Source organism: Kogia breviceps, chromosome 2 (genome assembly GCF_026419965.1).
Source record: "Kogia breviceps isolate mKogBre1 chromosome 2, mKogBre1 haplotype 1, whole genome shotgun sequence".
Taxonomy (NCBI): Eukaryota; Metazoa; Chordata; class Mammalia; order Artiodactyla; family Physeteridae; genus Kogia; species Kogia breviceps.
In genome coordinates, this window is record NC_081311.1 from 28,765,020 (window position 1) to 28,791,142 (window position 26,123).

Below are 26,123 nucleotides of genomic sequence, written 5' to 3' on the forward strand. Positions count from 1 at the left end.
CTTCTAAGATTTCATTATGATGTATTTTCAGGATAAGGATAGTTCAAGAAGGGCTCTAACAAAGTGAGAGAGTGGCATGGACATATATACACTACCAAATGTAAAACTGATAGCTAGTGGGAAGCAGCCGCATGGCACAGGGAGATCAGCTCGGTGCTTTGTGACCACCTAGAGGGGTGGGATAGGGTGGGTGGGAGGGAGGGAGAGGCAAGAGGGAAGAGATATGGAGATATATGTATATGTATAACTGATTCACTTTGTTATAAAGCAGAAACTAACACATCATTGTAAAGCAATTATACTCCAATAAAGATGTTTAAAAAAAAGAAGGGCTCTGGAGAAAATAAATGAACAGTTTGTTGTCCACATCCTGCACTTCCAACCCATTCCTGAAGATTTCTTTCTTTGTTTGATTTTTGATATTGAATATAATTTAGTGTGAGAAATTAGATCCATCTATTCAAAGGACTATAGTGGCCATGAATATATTCTTCATCATTTATAAATGAATCCAGTGGTACAGACTATTGCTGGTAGTAGCATTTCTCAAACTTTTTGATCTTAGGATCCCTTTACATTCTTAGAAGTTTTTGAGACCCTAAAGAGCACTTGCTTGTGTGAGTCTATTGATATTTACCATATTAGCTGTTAAAGCTGAGAAATTTTTTAAATTATCAATTTATTTTTAAAAACTCATATTAGCATTAATAACATAAATAACGGTTTATGAAAAATAACTAGTTTCCTAAACAAAAAAAATTTAGTGAGAAGAGTAACATTGGTTTGCATTTTTTGCAGATGTCTTTAATATTTGGTTTAATAGAAGAAACCTAGATTCTTTTACTTGAATCTATATTCAGTTTGCCACGTTACATTGTTTTGACTGAAGTATATGAAGTGTATGAAGAAAATATGATAGTTTTGACCTCACAGACCCTCTGAAAGGATCTTAGGGATCCACCCCTAGGGTTCGGCAGACCACATTTTGAAAACCGTGGGTTTACAGGAATGTTCACTATATTGTCAAAACATGTTCATGCACTTAAAACTCTAGGTTTATATTCCCTTGAATTTGGTAGCTATTGAAGATGATGAGTTGCACTATTAGTTTTACCAGTATCCTGCTGAGGTGATAACTGAGGTCATTATCTTTGCTTCTCTTCTCTTTCTTCAGGTGACCTAGTGGTTCTCGATGGCACTCCCACTGGCGGCTGGCTGCAGGGCCGGAGCTGCTGGGGTGCCCGGGGCTTCTTCCCATCCTCATGTGTTAGGGAGCTCTGCCTCTCCTCACAGAGTCGGCAGTGGCACTCACAGAGTGCCCTGCTCCAGATTCCTGAGTATTCAATGGGACAAGCCCGGGCACTGATGGGGCTCTCTGCCCAGCTGGATGAGGAGCTGGACTTCAGAGAAGGGGATGTGATTACCATTATTGGAGTTCCTGAACCAGGCTGGTTTGAAGGGGAGTTAGAGGGTCGAAGAGGCATTTTTCCGGAAGGTTTTGTAGAGCTTTTGGGGCCCCTGAGGACCGTGGATGAGTCAGTAAGTTCTGGAAATTGCGATGACTGCATTACTAATGGTGAAGTGGATACCAACACAGGAGGAGAGAGACAGCCAGAAGAGGAAGGAGAGCAGCCAGGCACCTACGGGATTGCCCTCTACAGATTCCAAGCCCTGGAGCCAAATGAGCTGGATTTCGAAGTAGGTGATAAAATCCAAATCCTGGGGACCCTTGAAGATGGCTGGCTAGAAGGATCACTGAAGGGCAGGACAGGCATCTTTCCTTACCGCTTTGTAAAGTTATGTCCTCAAACAAGGGTGGAGGAAACCATGGATCTGCCGCAGGAAAGCAGCCTCACCAACATCCCTGACATGTCTCTGGATTGTTCAGAGAACTTAGAAGTGGAAGGAAAAAGACATGAATCTCATGAGCGTAAAGCAGAAAAGTCCAGCTCAGTTATTTCTGAAACATCCACTTCCCCACTGGAGCATCTGACTTCTGAGTATGAAGAAGACAAAAACTCTCACTGGGACGCAGGCACCTCAGAAGGGCCCCCAAGAAGCACAGGTTCAGGGCACGAACAGCTTCTTGCCAAATACTCTTCCACAAAGGATCCTTCAGAGGCAGTCAATGGTGTTGCGTCCCAAACTCCAGTACCTTTTCATCCTGATTTGCAGAAAAACCAGTATTATTCTATAGGAGGAGGAAGCAACCCCCGCCCCGACCAGTACTCTGGCCCTCTTCCTCTAGAAGCAAGGACTAGAGACTACTCCAGCCTACCTCCCAGAAGAACATACTCCCAGCCGAAAACCCTTCAGAATCCAGCGCCACCTCTTCGTAGCACCTTTTCCCATTTAGCCTCCAGGGCGGTCAGACCCAGCCAGTTGAGCCCTCAGCTCCAGGGCATGGCGAGGTGTGTGAAAAAGCACCTCACACCCAAAGAAAATGCTTCCAGCTTTTGCTCTGCATCAGAGAGATCAGAGATGAAGCCTGGTCTGCAAGACAAGGCACCTGCTGTGGAAGCAATGGCACTTTCACAGGGAGACGGCAACACAGACCTGGATTCTAAGTTGACACAACAACTGATAGAGTTTGAGAAGAGCTTGTCAGGGCCTGGCACAGAACCAGATAAAATTTTGCGCCACTTTTCAATCATGGACTTTCACTCCGAAAAGGATATTTTCCGAGGTTCCTCGAAGCTAATCATCCAGCAGGAGCTGCCCGAGAGGAGAAAGGCTCTAAGGCCACCGCCACCCCGTCCCTGTACTCCAGCATCCACTCCTCCCCATTTGCCAGTGGACCAGAGCCTGAGACCGGAACCACCCTTGGCAATGAGACCCTCTCGCCCCGCTCCCCTGCCTCCCTCAGCCCAGCAGAGAACGAATGCAGTACCCCCCAAGCTCCTAACCTGTAACCGTCCTGGCTGGGAGACCCTAGAAAAGGAGGGCCCTGAGAACATGGAGAAGACTTTGGACCAGACTTCCCAGTGTCCCTTAGTCTTGGTGAGGATTCAGGAGATGGGACAGGACTTGGATATGTGCTGCAGGGCTCAAGAAGAGCTGAACTTACTGCTGGAAGAAAAGCAAGAGGAATCACTAAGGGAAGAGACCCCTGAGAATCTTGAGTTCTACGAGAGTAACATTGAGAGTTTGAACGTGGAACTCCAGCAACTTAGAGGTAAGTGATGAGGAGATAGTATATACTTGTTTCTTGACACCCTCAAGTCCAAGTAACAGCCTACCCAGGTTTTTAGGGATATGTTACCATCTATGATGGACAATTAAGGAATGGTTTGCTTTTTATTATGTAATTTCTCACTCTGTCACCACAATTAGATGGCTCTGTCTGAATGTATCCTATGACCACTAGAGCCTCCTAACTCCATTTGCTGCTCAGGTAAAAAAGCTCAGACCTCAGTGTCATTTATACCTCCTATACCTCTGTGACATCCGTAGCAGTTGTGCAGATGGAAGTCCCTAGATATAACTTTCTTTAACCAGACTCTGCTCAGGACTGAAGACTTCCAGACTAAGACTCATGAGAAAACGGTATGTTGTATCTTTGTAGTCCAGGGACTAAGTTTCAATAATAATAATAATAACAAACATTTATTAATGTATTAATAAGCATTTGTCACAAAGAATCTTCACAGCTACCTTGAAAGTACTGGGTTAATTCATATGGCTACTTTATAGATGAGGAAACCAAGACTTGTAGAGGATTAAGTAGCTTGCTAAGGGAACCGGGAATTGAGCCCATGTCTTTAACTACTATGGTTTACTGTTTCCCACCTTGCACATTCAAAAATTCAAATGCTGTCTCTTAACTTGGGGGTGACCAGGCTCTGGAGACTTCATTTGTATTCACCAGCCTATCAAGAGAAATAATTTATAAAGTAGGAAGAAGAGTGAGATAATAGCAACTGGTCTAGGGCCTGAGGAGAGCATGACTGCATGCCCTTTGGCATGCGTGCCAGAGAGCTCTGAACCTACATGTCCTTAGGAAAGTCAATAATAAAAAGCACTCTGTGGATCTAGGAGTTGCAGGATCCTAATAAATAAAAACAAGGTAATGGTGGCCCAGGGAGACCAAATCAAGATGGCAGAACAAGTACACATACCAACTTCCCCTTGTCCTTTAGATCTCTAAAAGTGAATGAAAAAATAATAATAATAAATTCCAAGAGGAAACAGTATTATCAGAAGGCCAGAAATCGAGTAATTTTCTGAAAGATGGAAAGCAGATGGATTACAGAAAGAGAGGAAACCTCTGTCTAAAATATGCTCAGGCAAGAATTGCTGTGCAAGTGGGCACAGTTCTGCAGGAACTCCAAACTCGGAGGCATGGCCCCGGGAGGGTGTCCTGGAACACATGCAGGGTGATGAATTAGGGACCAGCCAGGTCACTGGGCCCCTGGGTCATTTGTGCTCAACAGGGCAGTGGTGACATTTGCTCTCAAGGTAAAAGCACGAGGGTGAGCACTTAGACATGTCTTCAAGAGGGTGTTCATTTAATATGATTATCTGAACTCTTGGGGAATGCCAGATACCTTGACGATTTCAGAGTGCCTGAAAAGGAATCCTGAGGGAACTTTGGCTCAGCACTACATCCTCAAAGCCATAGCAAGCCCCAGATTCTCCATCACCTTCCATACATACAAGTTTTGAGATATACTTGTAAACTGTTCTTGCATTAGATATACAGGTGACAGAACAAAACTCTCCCAAATTCCAGGTAGCAAGAATTTCTCAATAATGATACTTATTAGAATTAGTAGTGTTCCAGAGAAATATTATGTCTTCTATTCATAAAACCAGTGTGCAGTGTTTTTTGGGTTTTTTTTTTCTTCGGTACGCGGGCCTCTCACTGTTGTGGCCTCTTCCGTTGTGGAGCACAGGCTCCGAACGCGCAGGCTCAGCGGCCATGGCTCACGGGCCCAGCCGCTCCACAGCATGTGGGATCTTCCCAGACCGGGGCATGAACCCGTGTCCCCTGCATCGGCAGGTGGATTCTCAACCACTGCGCCACCAGGGAAGCCCTGTGTGCAGTGTTTTTAAAGGACTTTATGGAGTAATGGACTGGTACTGAGGGATGAAATTGATATTCTTTTTTATTCTATTGACCTTCTTTTTCAGGACTATTTAATAATTCAGCTGGTGTTCTTACTATTTTTTTTTTAAAGTTCTAAAAGTTTAATGCTGTGAAAGACCTGCAGTAGGTGTGTATAGTCTTAATCAGGAAACTTTTCTTTATTTGCATTCACCAAATATAGCATTTGCTGTATTAATATTGACTTGATTGCTTTTCAATAGGTGTATTATTTATATCAGTTGCTATTATGGTGAAGTTACTTATTTCTTGCAGTCACTGACAGTTCCTCTTAAGGTCATCTTTTTCTGTCTTCATAAAAAGTATATCCAGCAATATAAGCAGTCCCTTGGACGATGCAGAATTAATCAGTTTGAGCACCAGGCTTTACCCCTCCAATCCAGTCCCATACAATCTTTAACCTTGAAATTTAAGGCATAAGATTTAAAGAACTTTAGATACAGTATTTATCTAATCCTGATTGATACTATATTTAGTTGTTTATATGCCTCGCGATGAAAATTTTAAGCCTAATGAAAAGACAGATACTGTACGTTAGTTGGTCATTACCCACACACCTGGTATAGTGTCCAACAGGTAGTAGACTCAGTAAATACTTGGTGAATTGAATTTAGTTTAACTGAATGAAATTGAAGTTTCTGCTCTACCTTCCAGAACTTTCAAAGATCTCCTTCCTCTGTTGTTACTTTGAACTTGGACTACTGGAGAGCTAAGGACTGTTGGTGCTGAGATGCTGGTCCCCTTGTCAGACACAGTTAATGGTAGCAAAATAGTCCAGTGCTGTGCCAGAGCCCAAATTAGGTTCTTTATTGTAGCTATTGCTCCTCCTTCTTCTTCTTCTTTTTTTTTTTTCTTCTTTTTTTAAATAAGAAAATGTATGGACAAACGCCTAGCTATGCTTATCACGTGGTAGGCATTTAATAAGGGTTTGAGAAATTAGAAGAAAATATAATTAAGAAGCACTTCTAATTGCAAGACTTAAGTATAAGAAGAAAGTGTATGTATGGCTTTATTTATTTCAACTGTAGTCAACTGAGGGCTCTGGTTTGTGCTTGGTGGTTTTAGAGCAGGATACACGTGACTGTTTTGTTTACATTCAGCTCCACCTTATGCGTATAAGTGTGAATCTAGTTAGATCAACAGGGAATACATTGAATGGATTCAATTCAAGTGTAGGATGGTATATAGATTTACATATAGCTCACACTTAAATATATATAGCCTTTATACTATTCTTCATAGTGCTCCTTCTTAAAACTCTGGAATTATGACGTCATGAGGACTCATTTCCTAGAAGCTGTATTTTTTTGTTTGTTTTTGCGTTACACGGGCCTCTCGCTGTTGTGGCCTCTTCCGTTGCGGAGCACAAGCTCCGGACGCGCAGGCTCAGAGGCCATGGCTCACGGGCCTAGCCGCTCCGCGGCATGTGGGATCTTACCACACTGGGGCACGAACCCATGTCCCCTGCATCGGCAGGTGGACTCTCAACCACTGTGCCACCAGGGAAGCCCGAAGCTGTATTTTTTTTTTCAAATCTGATATGTTACCTTTTATAGTTTTCTGTTTCCTGTAGGTATCTTTCAGCTTGTTTTTTATTTTCTTTACCTATGGTAAGAATAGTTATTTTATAGTCTGCATATAATAATTCCAAGATATTGTCTTAGTGGGACTGATTTTGGTGTCACATGGTTCTCATTCATGTGATCTAGACTCCTTGTGTGTCTGGTTACCTTTTACTGTGTGCTAGGCATAGTATTTGGAAAACATTAAGACCGGAGATGAAGGCACCTGTCTCCAGAGAGGATTTGCACTTATTTCTGTCAGCTGCTTCTGGTCAGCTAATGTTTCCAAATTCCTGAAGAATAATAATCTTTGAGATTCAGGAACAAGAAATTGGAATTCCTGGTAATTCCTAAAATTATAAATTATTCTGTATTAAAAAACTTTTATTTACATGTTCTTTTTTTTTTTTTTAACATCTTTATTGGAGTATAATTGTTTTACAATAGTGTGTTAGTTTTCCCTCTACATATTTACATGTTCTTAGTAATAACAGTAATGACTGTAATAATCAACAGTGAACAGTTCTCCTGTGTTAGGATTATACTAAAAGTTTCAGGGATTTTATGTATGTATACACATATATATGAAATAAATGCATAATTTTTATTATGAACCAAAATATTATGAGATTATATATTTTAATGACATGTAAAATTATTCTCTACCTGGTAATAAACTTTGAAATATTTTTTACTTTTTTTTTTCTTAATTTATTTTATATATTTATTTTTGGCTGCGTTGGTTCTTCATTGCTGCGTGCAGGCTTTCTATAGTTGCGACGAGCGGGGGCTACTCTTCATTGCGGTGCACGGGCTCCTCATTGCGGCTTCTCTTGTTGCGGAGCACGGGCTCTAGGCGCCGTGGGCTTCAGTAGTTGTGGCACGTGGGCTCAGTAGTTGTGGCTCGTGGGCTCCAGAGCGCAGGCTCAGTAGTTGTGGCGCACGGGCTTAGTTGCTCCGTGGCACGTGGGATCTTCCCAGCCCAGGGCTCGAACCTGTGTCCCCTGACTTGGCAGGCGGATTCTTAACCACTTTTTTTTTTTTTTAAAAGTCCCTATTTTTTACTTTTTACTTTAAAATAATTTTGGATTTATAAAGAAGTTGCAGAAATAGTAGAGTTCCCCTAACCCTAAAATCTTACATAACTCAAAAATATTTATCAAAATTAGAAAATTAACATGATACTAGACATCTGATAATATAAAACATTAAAAGAAGGGAATAGTAACACAAAATAAATGTTAAATAAAAATAATTTAAAAACTGTAAAATCATACCACAAATATTTAGTATTTAAAAGTGATTTTTAAAACAAAAATTTAAATACACAAAGTATGAGTTGCCCTATCTGATGGGATTGATCTTTGTTTTGTGGCTAACATTCCAGACATAGAAAAAAGTTTCCTTTGATGTTGGTTGAGTGTTAAGAATGTATCTAAAAACATCTTCAGGTGGGGCCATTAGGGTACATGTTGCTTTGCATAAGCTCATAATCTTTCTTTCTTTTTTTTTTTTTTTGTACAGACAGATTTTCTTTTTTTATTTTCTAGCGACTATTTGCATTGAATATTTCTTTTTTTTAATTTTAATGAAGTATAGGTGATTTACAATGTTGTGTTAATTTCTGCCGTACAGCAAAGTGATTCAGTTATACATATGTATTCTTATATTCTTTTTTAACAGTGAAAATATTTTGTCTACTTGCTCTGATTTTGACTTTGCCATTGGAATCAGTATTGTTTTGCTAATTCAAATTTTAGACAATAAATTTGTGACAGTATTCACATCTTTAAAAAATTTTGTAATTGAAATAATTAACATATAATATGTTAATTTCAGGTAATACAACATAATGATTCAATATTAATATTCACATCTTCTCTGCATTTCTCTTGTTAAAATACTTACAAAGAACTATAACGTATAGCAAATACAAACTCTGGAAAACACTGAGCAAACATTTTTGAGTAGTATTAAAATAATGGAACATTTGCCTCTGAGCAAGATTCAACGCTATACAGAATCATGTGTCAGAATTGCCAATTTAAGGACTTATTTTACTTCTAAAATTTGTTATTTCTTGGACCATCACTTACAAGGTTTATATAAAATATACTATGCAAATAAGCTTATTAGTATTTATTTTATTTGCAAGAGTGACTCACTGTTAGCACACAGGGTCATGAACACACGTGTTTTATAAACACATTCATAACATAGCAACAGTTACAAGCAATACTAACTGATTAGATTCTAGTCACTTTTCTCCTATGTACTTTTGTCCCGGTCAACCTTAATCTTTACTCTGTGGGTCAGTATTTTCTGCTCTTGCTTTCAACTTGACACTGGTAGATTCTTTCAAACCAGTAATGTCTCTACATTTATTGTTAAGCTTTATTCTCACAGAGAATTATAGTATTTTCTCCTTTTTTTCCAGATTTCTGGGCTGATTTTTTCTTACGATTCAGAAAGACATATAAATTCCCTAAGCAATGCTGAGGAGGAATTCCCACATGGAAACGTTATCATTCTCAGTCCACCTCCACCTTAAACTAATTTCAAGGGTTAAAGTACCTTGGACGGTGAAGGTATTAGAGCCGGAGATGTAATTTTGCAGGAGGGCTGGTCCAGTTCTGATTCTCTCTCAGGAGTCTCTGGAATCTTAGCTTATTATAGAAAAGGTCTCCTTTTAGACTCCTTACCTTGCCTTGGGCTTTGGGTTATTGACCTTTTCTCCCTAGAGGGCCATTGAAACAAAAGCTGAGTTTTCTGGGACTGGTAGATGCCCCAGGGCATTGTAAATAACTGTTATTGTAAATAACAGTAAATAACTGTGGTTATTTACATCTCTGGATTCTAGTTTTCCTTTTGGTTTTGGCCTTTACTCTACCATCTTGTCATTGTGTTGATAGTTTTAAGATTCTTAAATAGTTCGTCTAACTTTTTAAGCTTTCCTTCTGTGAGATGGTTGGCCTAAACTTCAATTATTGGAAATAGAAAGTCCATTATTAGTAGTTTTAGATAAGCCAGTGTTTGGCTATGTCTGAGAATTAGGAGTTTTAAGTTTGGAATTATCACGTAGAGTCAGGGTAGAATACTAGGAGGCATTTGTGAGTATAGTGTGTTGGGGAATGATATGTCATTGTAGGCTTCAGGATGGTATGGAGTCAATCACTCATTCATCCAGCAAATGTTGGTTAAGTTTTTACCATGTGCCAGGCACTGTGTTAAGGGCAGGTATATAGTAATAAACATAGATGTGTTGTCTGCCTTCCAGGAGCTTATGGTCAAATGAGTTGCTAATTAATAAGTAGAAGTCCATATCTAAAATACAGTACCTTACTAGTTTGGGAAAGAATTCTTATATTTGAGGCATTCCAAGGAGTCTTCAGAATAATAAATTGCTTAATAATTTAAGCATATAATAATAATTGAGTTCCTTGGTGGCCTAGTGGTTAGGATTCTGGGTTTTCACTGCCATGGCCCGGTTTAATCCCTGGTCAGGGAACTGAGATCCCGCAAGCTGCAGGGCATGGCCAAAACAAAGCCAAAACCAAAAATGGTACCTTCAAATCTGATAAATAGTTTGGCTTCTGAAGCAGTAGAAATATTCAGCGTTAGTCCACAGACTTTTGAGATTTACCAGTACAAGTGACTTTTAGAAGCCCTTATTAGAACTACATCCTGTGGCCCTGAATCTCATTTTAGCATATCATAGTCCTTTTCTACCTCGAGGAGAGGTTCACATGCCTGAATTGGACAGTCAGGGTTGTACATTCATTTCTTTACTCAGCAAACATTTCTTCAGCACATAGTATGACCCAGGTACTGGCTCTACACTGATTAATAAAAAGGGTATAGTCATAATATCATTCATATTTGTGTATCTTTGAAACTCTAGTCATCATACTGATATTGACCTCTGTATTTAATCACACTGTCTCTCTGTCTTGCTGCCTTTGAATTATGGCCATAGTTAATTTCCGTGTGGGCCAAGACCCTGTTGTTCTAAATCAGTGCAGTGGTTGGTAAATTGTAGAGTCAGCCTCTCCTGCATAAGGAACCTTGCTCCTAAACGTCTCCCCTTAAGGTAATATCAGGAAGAAGGTTGACCAGAGACTCTCAGGGTAATTTTTAATTTGAATTTTAAATGACTGTTGCACATCAAATCAGAATATGTTTTTCAGGAAAGTAACGTTTTCACCAAGATATTGGGTGAGATCTAAGGTCCACTAAAGAGAGCCATTAGGTTAACCAGTTGGAGAATGACTGATATGGAATAATAACATCTTTACACTGAAGTGATACATAATATTTCAGACAGATTTTTAAAAATTGAAAGTATAGTTTTTCTACATCCAGTAGCAATTTATTATTCTGAAGACTCCTTGGAATGCCTCAGGTGTAAGAATTCTTTCCCAAACTAGTAAAAGGTAATAGAGTTTAAAAGGTAAAACGTTTTGTGGTCTTTCAAGATATAAAAGTTCATGTAAAAGAAATAATGATTTTTCTTTCTAATTTGTCAGTACATAAGAAAAAACCCAATATCCTTAGCTTTTGTAACATCTAGTTCAGGGTGTTGGCTCAGTAAAATTAGCTCAGTTACTTGTAATGGATTTTATCTTGGTATAAATCCATAAAACAGCAACCATAGTCAGAGGCCATTCAGAGTCCAATTTGATTCAGGACAGAAGCTAGCTTTCCTTTTAGGAGACAGGGTTTAATGTATGTCAAGAAACGTAGCTAGGATTGGTTAACTTATAATTAGCCCGTGACTCACTAGTCTTTGCAGTTTGTAGTGTGGCTTTGTGAACATTTCTTCACCTCAGCTCTAGGCGGAGGGTTGGAGAAACTGGAATAGCTCCAGGGACTTCAAGTATGGGTTTCAGATTTCACCCAGGCTTTGCAGCACGTAGTGAAAGGACCTGCCTCTAGCTAGCCTCCTGCCTCAGCCACAGGCATTCCTGCTGCCACTGGCTACCTGAGTATGTTGACTACTACTGTTCACTTTACCAGATGTAGCAAGACCCCAAAGATGAAAAACTCTGGGGCAGTCATTTATTCAATAAATACTGTTGAACTCCTGCTATATTCCAGGCAGCATTCTAGAGTTACAGCAGCGATCAAACAATAAGTAAAATAAGTAAATATATGCATGTTATTAGGAGGCAAAAGAACCTATGGAATCAGGGAAGTGACTTTTGAGTGAAGATCTGAATGATTGTAGGAAGCCAGCCAAGCCATTTTGGGGGGTGGGGGAGATTATTTGGGGCTGGTAGAACAGCAAGTATAAGAGTGTGCCTGTTGTTTGAGGAATAGCAAGGAGGCCAGTTCAACTCGAGCAAAGGCATGGGCTTTGTAGCCCATCATTCGGAGTAAGACGAGAAGCCCCAGGAAGGTTCTGAGCAGGGGAGCAATATGATCTGACTTAGAACTTTACAGAGTCACTCTGGCTGCGGCATTGAGAAAAGACAGAAGTGCAGAGGCAGAGAGACCAGTTGGGGGGCTACTGTAATGATCCAGGCAAGAGGTGATGGTAGCTTGCACCAGGATGGCAGAAGGGGTTGAGGAGAAGTGCTCAGTTATTTTGAGCATCATATATAAGGTATATTTGAGTTGGAGCCAGTAGGACTTGCTGGTGGATTGGATGTGAGGTGAAACAGATGAGGATGACCCTGAGATTGAGCAACTGGAAGGACTGGAGTTGCCAGTAATTTCTCAATTAATGGTGAAGAGCGCAGGAGACGCTGGTTGGTGGGGGAGGTGAGACGGGGTAGAGGTCAACTGCACAATTTGATACACAGGCCAGAGTTCAGAGGAGTGAGGCCTGGAGACATAAATTTGGGACAAATGAATTTTGACAGCACATAGACATAAATTCTTTCAGCACATAGACATTATTTTAAGTCATGACATTTAATGAGATTACTTAAAAAAAACAAAAAAAGTATAGATAGAGAAAAAGAGAAGAGGCCCAGGGAGTGAGCTGTCTGGAAGATAGGAATTGAAAGAGTAGGATGATGACAGCAATTATAAATAATTGAGTGCTTATACTTTGTCAACCAATGTGCTAGGAGCTTTTATACACTTTTTCCAGTTCCCAAAATTGTCCACATCTGACAGATGAGAAAACTGAGGTTTGCCCAAAGTCTCACAGTTGGTTAGTGGGAGAGCCAGGATTCAGATTCAGGTGGGTTTCACTGTACAGCTTTATATACATTCTCACTGTGCCACAGTGAAGTGCCAGCGTGTTTTGACTTAAGGAGGGATTGCTTGACCTCTGAGAGTGGGTAGTAGGAAGCAACAGTTGGAAAACTCAGATCTACAAGTGCTCAAGGTGGAAGGATCCCAACTGACTCTTGCCAACTTAACTTCCAAAATAATTTATGCCAACAGTAATATTTTTAGTACTCTCATTGGTTGAAAACTATTTGCTAAATTACATATATCTGTGGATTTAAGAGCATATATGTATGTGTTGACATATATATATTTTAAATATTTAATCCTTCGTCACAGATACACTTTTGACTGTTGGCTTATCGTGAAGTTTCTTAAGTTTCCAGAGTGATTACTCATTCATACTAGTAACATCCCCAAGCTGCTCACGGTTTCCAGTTTCTCTATTTGAACGCTCACCTTAACTCACCTTTAAGTTCATCATAAGGTTTAAACTCTAAAACATCTTGAATGCTTCTCACAGCCCTGTCCATTTAGAACATTTACATCCTTCAAAGTATATCAGATCCCCCCAACACCTCTTATTTTCCTGTATTCCAGTATTTTTTTTTTTTTAATAGTGCTCTCAGACTCTTCTCTGTGTTTCTGCCTTCCCCTATCCCAGTCAGTTGTCTTTTCATTAGTCCATAGTCTCTTCCTTTACTGGGGAACTTACTTTTTGATCTTAAGTATCTGTCTTCTCCCTCATTTCCAGACCCTCTTTCCACTTAGCTGGAGGCTGTTGCTATATTGAGATCCCTCTAGTTACTTTAACCTTAATGATAGGGTCTTCTTTACAACTCCTCCTAATTAACCCTTAGGCCGAGAGGCAGCTGCACTAAGAGTGGAAACCACATTCCTAGTCAAGGAATTTCTTGAATTCCTTCTGTGTGCTAGGTAACTGGGTACAAAGGAAAAGACCTGGGGCAGCCAATGTTAAGGAATGTGGAAGACAAGGGAAATGAACTAGCAAAGGAAAAGGAGCAGCCAGTCAAGTGAAGGAAGAGCTTCAAGAAAGAGAAAGTGACTGTGTCCAAAAGCTACTGAGAGGCCAAGTAAGAGAAAGTCTCAGAAATGACCATTGGATTGGATGACCTTGTCAAGGGCAGTTTCAGTAAAGTGATAACAAACAGATAAAAGATTTATTGGAATGGATTAAAGATAGAGTGAGAGGTAAGGAAATAGAGGCATTGAGTATTTGACTTGCTCAAGTCTTTCAAAGCAGAAGTTGTTTGTAAGATGGGAAACAGGACTTCCCTGGTGGCACAGCAGTTAAGAATCCTGCCAGGGGATACGGGTTCGTGCCCCGTCCGGGAAGATCCCACATGCCTCGGAGCGGCTGGGCCTGTGAGCCATGGCCGCTGGGCCTGCGCGTCCGGATCCTGTGCTCCGCAACAGGAGAGGCCACAGCAGTGAGAGGCCCGCATAGCAGAAAAAATAATAATAATAATAAAAAATAAATAAATAAAAAGAATCCTGCCAATGCAGGGGACACGGGTTTGAGCCCTGGTCCGGGAAGATCCCACATGCCACAGAGCAACTAAGCCCGCGTGCCACAACTATTGAAGCCTGCATTCCTAGAGCCCATGCTCCACAGCAAGAGAAGCCACTGCAATGAGAAGCCCGCGCACCACAACAAAGAGTAGCCCCCGCTCACCGCAACTAGAGAAAGCCCGTGTGTAGCAACGAAGACCCAATGCAGCCAAAAATAAATAAAATTTTTAAAAAGAGGGGAAACATTCATAGGCTCATGAGACTGATGGTTAGAGTGGGCACACTGAAGAGCAGGAGAGGGAGGGCCTAATTGCCGAAACAAAGTCTTTGAGGGGTCAGGAGGGAGTGGATCAGTGAACCAACAGAGAGAGAGATTGGCCTGTTAGCAGAGCAGAGACAGTTCTTCCATTCTAACAAGAGGGAAAGCAGAGCAGATGGGTACAGATGCTGGTAGGATGGTAGATTTGATGGTGTAAAGATGAAGAAACAGGCTTAGAGAGCTTAAGTAACTTTCCCAAGATTATACAGCTAGGTAGTGGCAGAGTCAGGATTCAAAAAAAGCACAGCCTTTGCTTTTAACTTGTAAGCTCTCCTGCCCTCTGCCTCGCATCTAGCATGTGCCCAGTAAATATGACCACCATCAACTCATTAAACATGGGAGTACCTCTTGTGCCCCACGTACAGAGCTGTGCTGGAGATTGGACATGGTCCTTGCCCTCAAGCTTTCAGTGTAATAAAAGGAGGTAAACAAGTATAATAAAGTAACAGGTAAGATGAGAGGGATATTTGCATGGTGCTCTGGAAAATAGCAGGAACTATGGGAATCAGAGAGCGTCATTGGGGCAGTCTTAGAACGTGAGGAGGAGTTGATCATCAGGCTGGAGGAACCACATGGGCAGTTACAGAGATACTGTGAAAAGTTTAAGTAATTACCTGTTCTTACTAGATTTTTTTTTTTTTTTTACTGTCTCCTCCCTTTTGTTCCTTTACCTTTCCTCTACTTTCTGCCTCTTTTCTCTCATCCTTCAAATTCTGCTGCCCCACCTTCACTTCTAGCATTATGTTTGGAGAATTTCTATCCATGGATGGTGATTGTAGCTATCACCCCCTATAGTAACAAGTAACAAACATCATGGCAAAGTGCTGCTCAGGGCTTTTTTTTTTTTTTTTAATGTCTATTTTATTTAATTTTTGGCTATGTATTTTATTTATTTATTTATTTATTTTTGGCTGTGTTGTGTCTTCGTTTCTGTGCGAGGGCTATCTCTGGTTGTAGCAAGTGGGGGCCATTCTTCATCGTGGTGCGCGGGCCTCTCACTGTCGCGGCCTCTCGTTGCAGAGCACAGGCTCCAGACTCGCAGGTTCAGTAGTTGTGGCTCACAGGCCCAGTTGCTCCGTGGCATGTGGGATCTTCCCAGACCAGGGCTCAAACCCGTGTCCCCTGCATTGGCAGGCAGATTCTCAACCACTGCGCCACCAGGGAAGCCCGCTGCTCAGGGCTTTTGAAGAGGGCCTGTGGAATGTGACCGTTGTATCAAGTGAAAGGGAAGATAGCTATCTACAAAGTTGTATTTCACCAGTAGGACTGGGACTGAGAAAAATAGGAAAGTTATTTCTCCTTTATCGTCCTCGTTCCCTTGGGCCACATTTCTTTGCACACAGATTTATCACATGAAAAGAGAAACCCATTCACAGCTTTTGATTAGTTCTGGGTCTCAGTAATGAGGCCAAACCTGAGGCAGTTTACATTTTTATACAGGCTATATCTTTAAAGTCCCACAGGCAGTAGGGCTTAGAAAAAGAGAAGAGGGGGTGAAGTGGGGAGAGGGGGGCTCCATATTATAACCAGCTATTCACTCTCCACTCATCCAAAGATCATTTCTTTTCACCTTTGTGTAACCTCTACTTCTGGATTGTTTTATAACTAGTATCCTTCTTACCTGTAATTGATCCTCTTTTTATCTGTTGGTCGATTTACTTGGTGTTTCTTATCATGCTAGCTTTATCAAAGACTTTAAGTTGCCAAAGGAAACTCTGTTTTCCAAAACAGGGAAAGGTAAATCTTTACTTTTAACTTAGAAATAAATAAGATTGTAGAATTTTAGATTTAAAGTGGCAGAGATACTGTTAACTTCTTCATTTTACACATAAGAAAACTGACAGCCAGAGAAGTTAAGCATAGCTACAAACTGGCTATTAGCAGAAATTGAACTTCTAGAAGCTAGCTGTTCTAATTCCTCCTCCCATGTGCCCTCTTTTACACTGTTCCTCTGTATAACTCATAGTCAAAGCTGTCCTCCCAAATTAGGTTGTCATCCTATTGGTTTGTGAACCAAGTCACAGTCTTTATTGGGCTTAGGCAGTAGGTTCTAGATTATTGAGCCAGTCTATACTGGACAGTCTTTCTGTTACTGTGCTGGTACAAGCGCTCATCGCAGTTGGGTGGCGAGGGTCAGCACTGGGGCAGGTGAAGTAGGCCAGGACTGGAGACAAAGGGAGTGGCAGTGCGGGGCGAGCGAGGTGTGTGCACACTTGCCACTTGCCTCGGCAGTGGTCCACCCCTGAATTAGACCATGATAGAGCGTACTTGTTTGTTTACTTGGTTTGAGGGAAATTAAGTCTCTCCTGCGTTTTTGAGATACTCCTCTGAGTCTAGTGCTGTGAAGTCAGACAGATCCGGGTTCAAATTATGGCCCCTCCTTGTACCAGTTTATGTGATCTTGGACAGGTTTTTCCAAGTCTCAGAGATTCTTTATCTGTGGTAAAATAAAGATAATATAATATCCTCCTTACAGTTAGTGAAGATCAAAAAACATTTATATCAGCTTCCCAGCCCCTCATCCTGATCCTGGCACTTAATACACACTTGACAACACGGCAGGTGCCAGGGCTGTTGCTACTACTGCAACAGAACTATGGAACAAAAACCTTTGCATGAAAATCAGATTTAACAATCTAGAGGTTCCTTCAGCAACTATTAGTGTAGAACCTAAAAGGTGTGTGGCAGCACATGAGGTATTTGAGGAAGGGAAAAAGGAGTTGCGAGGAAAATAGAAGCATGGATTTTTAAAGCTGAAGGAATCAAAGATGTCATTGAGGCCAGCTGCCTCATTTTATAGACGGTCCGGTCCGTTGAGTCCCAGAGAGAATAAGTGGTTTACCCAAGAGTAAACATCTCATTATTGACAAAGCATGTAACCCTGGTCTCCTTAGGGTACGTTACATTGTTTCACAAATAGGGATTAGATAAAAGTTCAAGGATACTTGATAGATGACCAGATAGCTAAAAGAGTAAGCTTACTGAAGACTCTCTTAGCATGTCACACCCCTATTCAGAAACCTTCAGTGACTCTTTATTATCCATTGAATAAAATAAGTGGCGTTCGAGTCCCTTGGGATCTGCTGCAACCTACCCCTCCAGCATGATCCCTGTTACTTTTTCCACATGTATTCTTGAGAGCGTTCCCCATTACCTAGTTCTCCATATGTGGCAAGTCTTTGGAAACCCTGCTTATGCTTGAAGGCACAGCTCAAATGCTACCACTTCCGTGAAACCTCCAGTTGTCCCACCAGGGACTTCTGCTTCGTTGCCATTGCCATTTGTGTTACAGCACTTTTCACAGGCAATCTTACTTTGTAGTGTGTTGCTCCTGCATCGTAAGAGACAGAGACCAACTTCATCCTTTTCTCTTCCACAGTGCTTCACATAAAATAATCTAATGTTTGATGAATTCAAAATGGTATTTTTATACCCACCTTTCTGATTTCCAGCCTCATTCTCCAGTTCCTAAATATGCTATATGAATTAGATGGAAAAGAGATTTAGGAGATGAATGGTTTTGATGCTTCTCTGGCATGACAAGGATCAAGGAAAGTGTGAAAGCATACATAACTGTGTTCCTCTGGGAAAGAGTTTTTACACTATAAAATTCCTCATACACCAGATCAGAATAAAAGACGTACTTTTTCTTTCCTGAGTGGGATAAACCAGTGTGTCTGCAGACAGGAGCTTGAACAGCTTGTGATTTAAGTATGCACTAACAGGTAACCTGAATCCCATAAAAGCAAAGCTCTCAAAGGCGGAAGAGTCCTGCCTCTAACTAAAGGGAAGGGAGTCCCGAAGAGTTTCAGATGTCCAAGGAGAGTAGACAGCCAAACTCGGAGGACAGGTAGTGGAGGTCCCCTTTGAGCTGCACATGAAAGCATTTATTCATACCCCTGATTGATGACTAAAGGATTAAAGAGGCAGATGAGACTGTTACATGATCTTACCTCGGGCTTTTAAAGGGGGCTGTTCCTCTTTCACTCTGCTTTTTCTGCAAAAAAAAATGCTTCTTACCTTTAGCTCATAAAGCAGCCAAGCCAGTTTGACCAGCTTGAGGGAAACACCGAACAAAGCTGCCAACTCCAATCACATGAACGCTAGTTACTAATTACCTTCTGGGCTCCCTGGGGAAAGATAGAGCAGCTCACTGATTGGATCCTGAGGTAGAAATAACCTCACATCTCCCCGTGCTCCAACTGGAGTAGCAAGAAGAACGTTTAAAATGCTTTGGGAGACATTTTAAGACACTTTAAGAAGGACAGATTCAGCCTTAGGCTACACTGCACCTGTGCACATCTCAGTTCAACCCATGCCCATGGAAGAGAGCGATAAAGCGTGTGTCTTTGAGCGCAGTGAATATGTGTGAAACCCGTGAGATGAGGACAGAAAGAGAACTGGAGGAGAGAGGGCACTGGAGCTCCAGCTGGGAGTATGAAGACTGCAGGAGTCTACAGAAAAGGGACCTTACAGCGCTGGATGGACTTTACAGAGAAGGTGACTTAGATTCCAGATACCAGACCACAGGGCAGAATAATCAACCCTACAGAAAAAGGCATTGTGGATACTGGGATTTTGAGCAGAGTGAACCAAGCTATATGGACAATGAGGAAGCAAAGGAAAGTAGAAAGGGCTGTATGTACCACGGAAGTGTGACTCCAGGCTGTAATGATTATAAGAATTCAGAAAACATAGATTATGGGAATCCGAACCCTGCGACTAAGGATGATTGGTTTGCAGGAAGCCCAGATGTAACCTGGAAAGCTGGAGGATATGGGGAGACGAATGGCTGCGTAAATCGTAAGAATCTGAGTCGTAATCCTGAGGACTCTAAAGAAACTGGACAATGGACTGGCTACAGGGGTTTGGATGATTCTGTGGAGAATTTTGGTCAATCTCAAAACCGGCATATAGACCGCAGGAATTTTAATTACAATCTTGAGGATTGTAACGAAACTAATTTTTATTATAGAGACCTCAATGACTTATATCATGTTCCTGGGAATTATACTAATGGTCAGTCTGCGGACTTCCCAGACTTGAATGGTGTCAATGAAGGTAATGAATTTGTCAAATACTGTGACAGGGACAGGAATGTTTATCAAAATGATAAAATCGATCTCAAAGTGAAGACTCGTGCCGGGGATCAGAGTAATTTTGATACGGAGAATAGAGGCTCTGATACTCTATTTGCAAACTGTGAATATAAATTTCAGAATTACAGAGGAACAGATTCTCTCCACCAAATGAAGACTTTGGAGTGTAATGGCATTGACAGACTAGGAATGACGGCACCTGGGAGCAGAGGGGTCATCCCGGAGGGTCTGCGGAATCAGTGGACCACGGGGAACCAAGGAGAACATCATCGTGGCGTTCCTTGGGGCACTTCATTAGAGAAGAATAGCTGGCATTTAGAGGAAGAGAGAAAATTAAATGGCCCGGAGACTTGGAAAAGGAATAGCCGCTTCCGCAGCACAGCACCCAGCACCCTGAGATGCTCAGAATTTGTGCAAAACAGGAAGAGAGCCCAAGGTATGAACTCAGCCAGTCTTCTTAGAGGATAAGACCTGGGAATAGATAAAAGGGGTGATGGTTCTACCAGGTACTGGGTACATTTGTATACTTAAGGAACCTGGCCCCCCAAATTCTTAAGTGTATATTGAGTGAGAACAGCCTTAGAGATTTAATTCTTCTGGGTGGCATGTCACAGAGCGAGAGCGTGCGTAGTGCTGTAAATTTGCGACACGGCTTTCAAAATCAGACTGTTGTCATGGGAACTCTCCTTTACCTTTCTTGGTTTTTGGCAGGGTCTCTAATCCCAGGTATCTTTCCTTTTTTACTTTATTATCTTTTCTTTGTCTTATGGAGATGGCAAGTTCTTTACCAGGGCACCAAGTGAAAATTTATTTTCCTGGCGTGTTCTTTCTCTCAATCCCTGCACTTTAGACATTAGGGGGAAAGAAGACTTGTTTTATAGTTTGTTCATTCCTTGACATTCAGGAATCTTAAGTGAATGGTGAGCACTAAAACCCTTGTGGAAATGAGAAGATTATTTATATTCTTCATGGTGCTTTGTGCATGTTATGTATTCAGATGGCTTCATCTCACTGAGCTTTAACTAAGGTATCGGTAAAATGGGGATATTAAGAGTCTTTTATCATTAGAGGTTCTTTCTTTCTTGCCAGTTTGTCTTCTCCAGGTCTCAAATGAACTATGTTTATTGTATTTTGTTGCTGTTCCTGTTAAATCTTTAATTTTTTTTTTTTAACATGTGTTATACTCATGCCGAGCAGACTTTCTGGTTTTGGCCAGTTTAGGGGGGAGTCTAGCGTATGATGAGAGGAGAAGGATTAGAGTCAGAAAATGTGAACGCTCTGGAAAACCCATGTCACACCTTCCTCCCAAGTGAAGCTTTCTCATCCAGGTCTCCTTCAGAATACGCCCACCGGTTAGATTTGTGGTGGGGGCCACTGAAAACGTAAGTCCCTGGTGTGATCCTGGAACTGCCAGTGGTTTATCCAGTGGTCTTTCGACACAGGCTTGACTTAACTTGAATTTCCAGGGCACCATTTTGGACAAAGCAGTCTTTCTACCTGTATTTATAAAGATAAAAATGAAACCCGGCTTTAGTTGGGAGGCTGAGATATTTAGCAGCTAGGTGTTTTTTCCTAGGTGTATTTTTGCTCTGAAATGATAGAGATTGGTTGACTTCTAAACTCCTTCCAGCTCAAAAAAAAGATCTGATTCTGTGATTCCTTAGGTTAGTTTTTGCATCGTTCTTTTTCCCTTCCCCCACAGCCATTCCTTAGATGAACTTTATTTCCTATCTTTAGTTCCTTATTGTATTAAGCCTCCTAATTGTGTTTATTCTGTTTGACTTAGGAGTCAAACCCTTCTCTCTGGAGTGTCGTAATATGCCCTATGAGCTCTCTGAAATCGGCTCAGTTCCACCTTATACCATTTCCATTTTTACAACTCTCTCTCTACTTGAGGACTTAACTAGCTTTTGATAGTATATTCATATTGACACCCCTTTTTATACCGCTAATATCCTCCTTGACTTGTAACAAAATCTTAGTCTGTCCCAGAGATCTTTTTGTTTTCTAATGTTCTTTGCTAGCTGTTTTACAGCACATGTGCCACTGCCCTTCCTGAAAGTTACACAGTTACAACAGTTGATTACAGAAAGGAAACAAGCTTTGGAGTTGGTCTTCTGCCTTGAATTCACATCTCAGCTCCACCATTTACTACTAGTGTAACTTTAGACGAATTACTTAGCTTCTCCTAGCTTTGGATTTCTTATCTGTAAAATGAAGATGATCATACCTGTCTCATAGTGAGATAATATAAATAAAACACTTAATCACGTCTGGAACATAGGTGCTCATAAGTTATGATTTCTTCATCTTTTATCTACCCACCTCTCTTCCCCCTTACAAGTCCTTGTCCTACCCCGACTGTCACTGCATGGTGCCCGCCCTGCTGAGATCCAGACGGACACCCCCCCCCCCCACCACCAAACTGGACAGACATCTGCCCTCGAAGCCTGTGTTTGCAGGTGTCATTATCCAAGTGGAATGCCCGTGCCTTCCTCTCTCCCACTCTTGCCCACCCTCCACCTGCTGCACCTGAGAGACAAAGCGCTGTTCAGTGCCTGCTCCTCGACCGTCTCCCAGGCTAGAAACCAAGTTGTTCTGCCAGGGTTTTTCCTTCCCCTCACCTGTCTTATCAGTTTCTCCTGTGAAGGCCTCAAGCTTAGATTTTTGTTAGGGCAAGTTTGTTATGGTTTTGCCCTTAGTCCTAGGGTGTGGCTCATCGTCCTGGGAGGTAGACCTTACTGCTAAGGTGCAGCTCTGCAGAGGTTTCTAAGTGAAACACTGGACATATTTATTGAACTTCCTGATTTGAAGGGACTCAGATTTCAAACTGTCTTCCCAGCTGCAGAGAGTTGTGAATATCTGCCGAGCTCTTTAGCCTCCAGCTGTTATCACTTTCTGCTGGGTTCCCTGGAGTCTCATCACTGCATGCACAGTTCAAGGATTTGAAGGGAATTTCTGCATAGATTTTGGGGCTGTCCTCTCTGCAGCTTCCTCTTTTGCAGGATTTCTCCCTTAACATCAAGCCACTTCAGAGCCCTAGAACCTTTTTGACTCTGCAGCCCAGTAAGATTACCACTTGTTGGCGCTCAGTTTTGCTTTATTCTCCAGCATGCTGAAAGACTAGGGATTGCCTTGGGGTAGGGGGAGGAGGTATCAGGTAAATAGGGATCTTACCTAGTTTTGTATCCATGTTTCGAGTAGTATCCCCTCCAGTTTCTGGCTGCTTTTGGTGGCTTTCTAGGGTCTTCACGCAGTTTTTTTTTTTTTTTTTTTTTTAAATCTTGTCCAGAGTTGCTAATAATTTTCCATAGGGAGATTAGTGCAATGTAGGTTACTCTACCATTACTAGACCAAAAGTCAACACTAGGATTTTACACTTGCTAATAACATAAATAGTTATGATGGGAAGGGGTGTTCAAATTCCATGTTAACTAGGTTAATTTAAGTGATATTAAGATATCTAAATGAAGAACTCTTACAGAGAGAAATAGGAAGCTGGAATTCAGATGTGAGTTATGGCTAATGGTTCAAGGTTGGAAGGCTACAGCACAAAATCCTCTTATATTATTACTAGAAGGAACCTGACATTTCAACAAGTCCAGTATTTTATACATGTGGGTAACCACCTGTGATTGGGTTTTGAAGTCTATTTAGTGGGTTACAACTAGCAATTTTTGAAAAATAAATTAGAAATGAATAGAAAATTTCAAATACATCTCATGTAGTAAAAGTAAGCATGTAATACTTCTGAGTGTGTGTATATATACATACATACATGGATTAGATAAATGTATGTATGTATCTACTGAACCACAATGTAAAATGTGAATCACAGTCTGAAAAAATACTTAAATCCAACTCACTCAGTTTATAAATGAAGAGACAGAGCTCAGAGAAGTTGAACCGTGTGGCCATTGTAACTGGTTGATCCTTAGACCAGGAATGGAAACTGGGTCTCTTGATGCCCAGACCAGTGCTTTTACTACAGCGCCACAGTTAAATCCAAAAGTGCAGGTTTAGGTTCATTTCACATAAATGAACTTAGAAGAACAGAAAAGTATTGTGTTAGGGGAGCCAGAGAAAGGCTTCGAATGGAGTGGGTTCAACTATGTTACATGCGGCAAAGCTATGAGAGGATGTGTTCTGAGTAAAGACCTTTGCACTGGGGACATGAGGTGAGGAATAGGAGCAGCAGAGACGCAGGGCATATTACGGGGGGTTTAGGAGGGAAGTGGTGATAAGGGATATATAGTCATCTCTTGGTATCTGTATCTTCGAGGGGTTGGTTCCAAGACCAGCACCCTACCTCCACCCTCACACCCTTGCAGATACCAAAATCCACATATGCTCAAGTCTCTTCGATAAAATGGCATAGTATTTACAGGTAACCTAATGCATATCCTCCCATATACTTTAAATCATCTCAATTACTTATAATACCTAATACTCTGTAAATGGCTGTAAATGCTGTGTAAACAGTTGCCAGTGTAGCAAATTCAAGTTTTGCTTTGGAACTTTCTGGATTTTAAAAATATTTTCGCTCTGCAGTTGGTTGAATCAGCAGATGCAGAACCTGTGGATACAGAGGGCCTACTCTAGAAGCGATTTCTTAAAAGTTTGGACAGTAATTGCAGTGGAGCAAGAAAATCTTCTTGTTTTGTTTTTCTCCCAAGATAAAAACCTGCACAGATTTGAAGGCACTTTTCCCAGTGTTACACAGATAGTTCAAAGTTTTTAAGACTCTCAGAGTCAAGGTTTCTTTTCATTGCAAGTATGTGTGAATATATCTCTATAGCTACAGTCTGTATTCAGACTACTGGAATAAAATATCTGCCAGTCAATCCAAGACATTAGCTTTTATTTTTTTAAATATTTATTTACTATTTATTTGATTACATTGGGTCTTAGATGTGGCACACGGGATCTTCATTGTGGCATGTGGGATCTTTCATTGCAGCACACAGGCTTCTCTCTAGTTGTGGAATGTGGGCTCCAGAGCACGGGGGCTTAGTTGCCTCACAGCATGTGGGATCTTAGTTCCCTGACCAGGGATTGAACCCGCATCCCCTGCATTGGAAGGCGGATTCTTAACCACTGGACCACAAGGGAAGTCCCCAAGGCATAGCTTTGTATTGTTCTTAATTTCATAGGCTGATTACAAGCCATGAGTACAGCAGGTGCCAAGAGGTCTCTGCCCCTCCAGAGACCAGGGACCTGCTTCTAGGAATTAACTGGGCAGTAACAAAAGTTCAGCAGAATGAACTGTGGCATTTCATCATCATCAGTAGTAATAGTGGTACCACTTTAATTTACATGCTTTACAGTTTTCAGAGCCCTTTTTGCAGCTTTTATTCTAATTTGGTTCTGTTTTAACGAACATGAGCCATTCATGTATCTTTATCTAACAGATTAACTGAGTACCAAACACTGTATTATGTTCTGCTTAGACAGAAACGACCTTAAGACCCTGAGGAGGGCTAAGGCTCTTGTTCTAGTACAAGTGGACTGACGCCAGGTACCCCGTGGACCAGCTATTCCCTTTCTCTGTATCCCCCTCTCACAGGCCATCTTTCCTCAAGATGTTTTTGCTGTTCTCTGAGCCTCCGCCTTGGTCTTCTCTCACAGACCAACACCTTCCACTTATATTTTCTACTCCTTCATTAGATTGCACATAACCGTAGTTGTCCCGACACTCTCTGGGGCATTCTTGCAGCTTCTGCCTCTGTTCTATCTAATCTGCCTGGTAGTTCTTAATTCAGATTCCCAGGAGAGAGTATAATTGATTCAGCTTGAGTTTTTTAGTTAGGCCTCATCATAGGAATTAACCATTCATTGATTAGGTATCCATCCGTGGTCCAAATGGCAGTGGTGAAGGCTGGGATGGGGAATCTCCTAGCTTAAATCAGAACTGTAGGGACTGTTGATGGTGCTGATTTGGTATGTAGAGGGCTCTGGAGGCAGCAGGCTTTCTGAGGCTTGGCGAGCTCAGCCCCAGCATTTGGAAATGGGTGGAGATATCTTTTGGTTGTCACAATGGCAGGGTGCAGGGGACTACTTGCATTTATGAGGCAAGGACCAGGGACACTAAATGTCTTCAGGGTATAGGACCATCCTACACAGTGAAGAATTGTTCTGCCCCAAATGCAAGCCGTGTCCCTAATGAGACATTGGATAAGATGAGTAAGGCTTGTGCCTGCCTTCAGGAACTCACAGTTTTAAACAGAAAGCAGCATATAAGCAAATGATTCAAATACAATTTTATAACTGCAATAAGAAGAACTGTTAGGTACCTTCCCCCACCTTGGCCCTGATACCTGTGT

The 26,123-nt window shown here is 41.4% G+C and overlaps 1 protein-coding gene across 3 annotated transcripts in view; it reads left to right on the top strand.

Moving 5' to 3' along the window:
- Positions 1-26,123, top strand: part of DNMBP (dynamin binding protein) — a 111,659-nt gene that overhangs the window by 43,441 nt on the left and 42,095 nt on the right. Inside the window, exon 4 of one of the 3 annotated variants that reach the window (XM_059054681.2) lies at positions 1,175-3,175. The exons of 1 other annotated variant lie outside the window; for it this stretch is intronic. In XM_059054681.2, coding sequence (XP_058910664.1) covers positions 1,175-3,175 — 2,001 coding nt within the window. Of the gene's footprint in view, positions 1-1,174; positions 3,176-19,065; positions 20,237-26,123 lie in introns of those variants that run through there. One more of the 3 variants, XM_059054685.2, reaches the window with a different exon arrangement.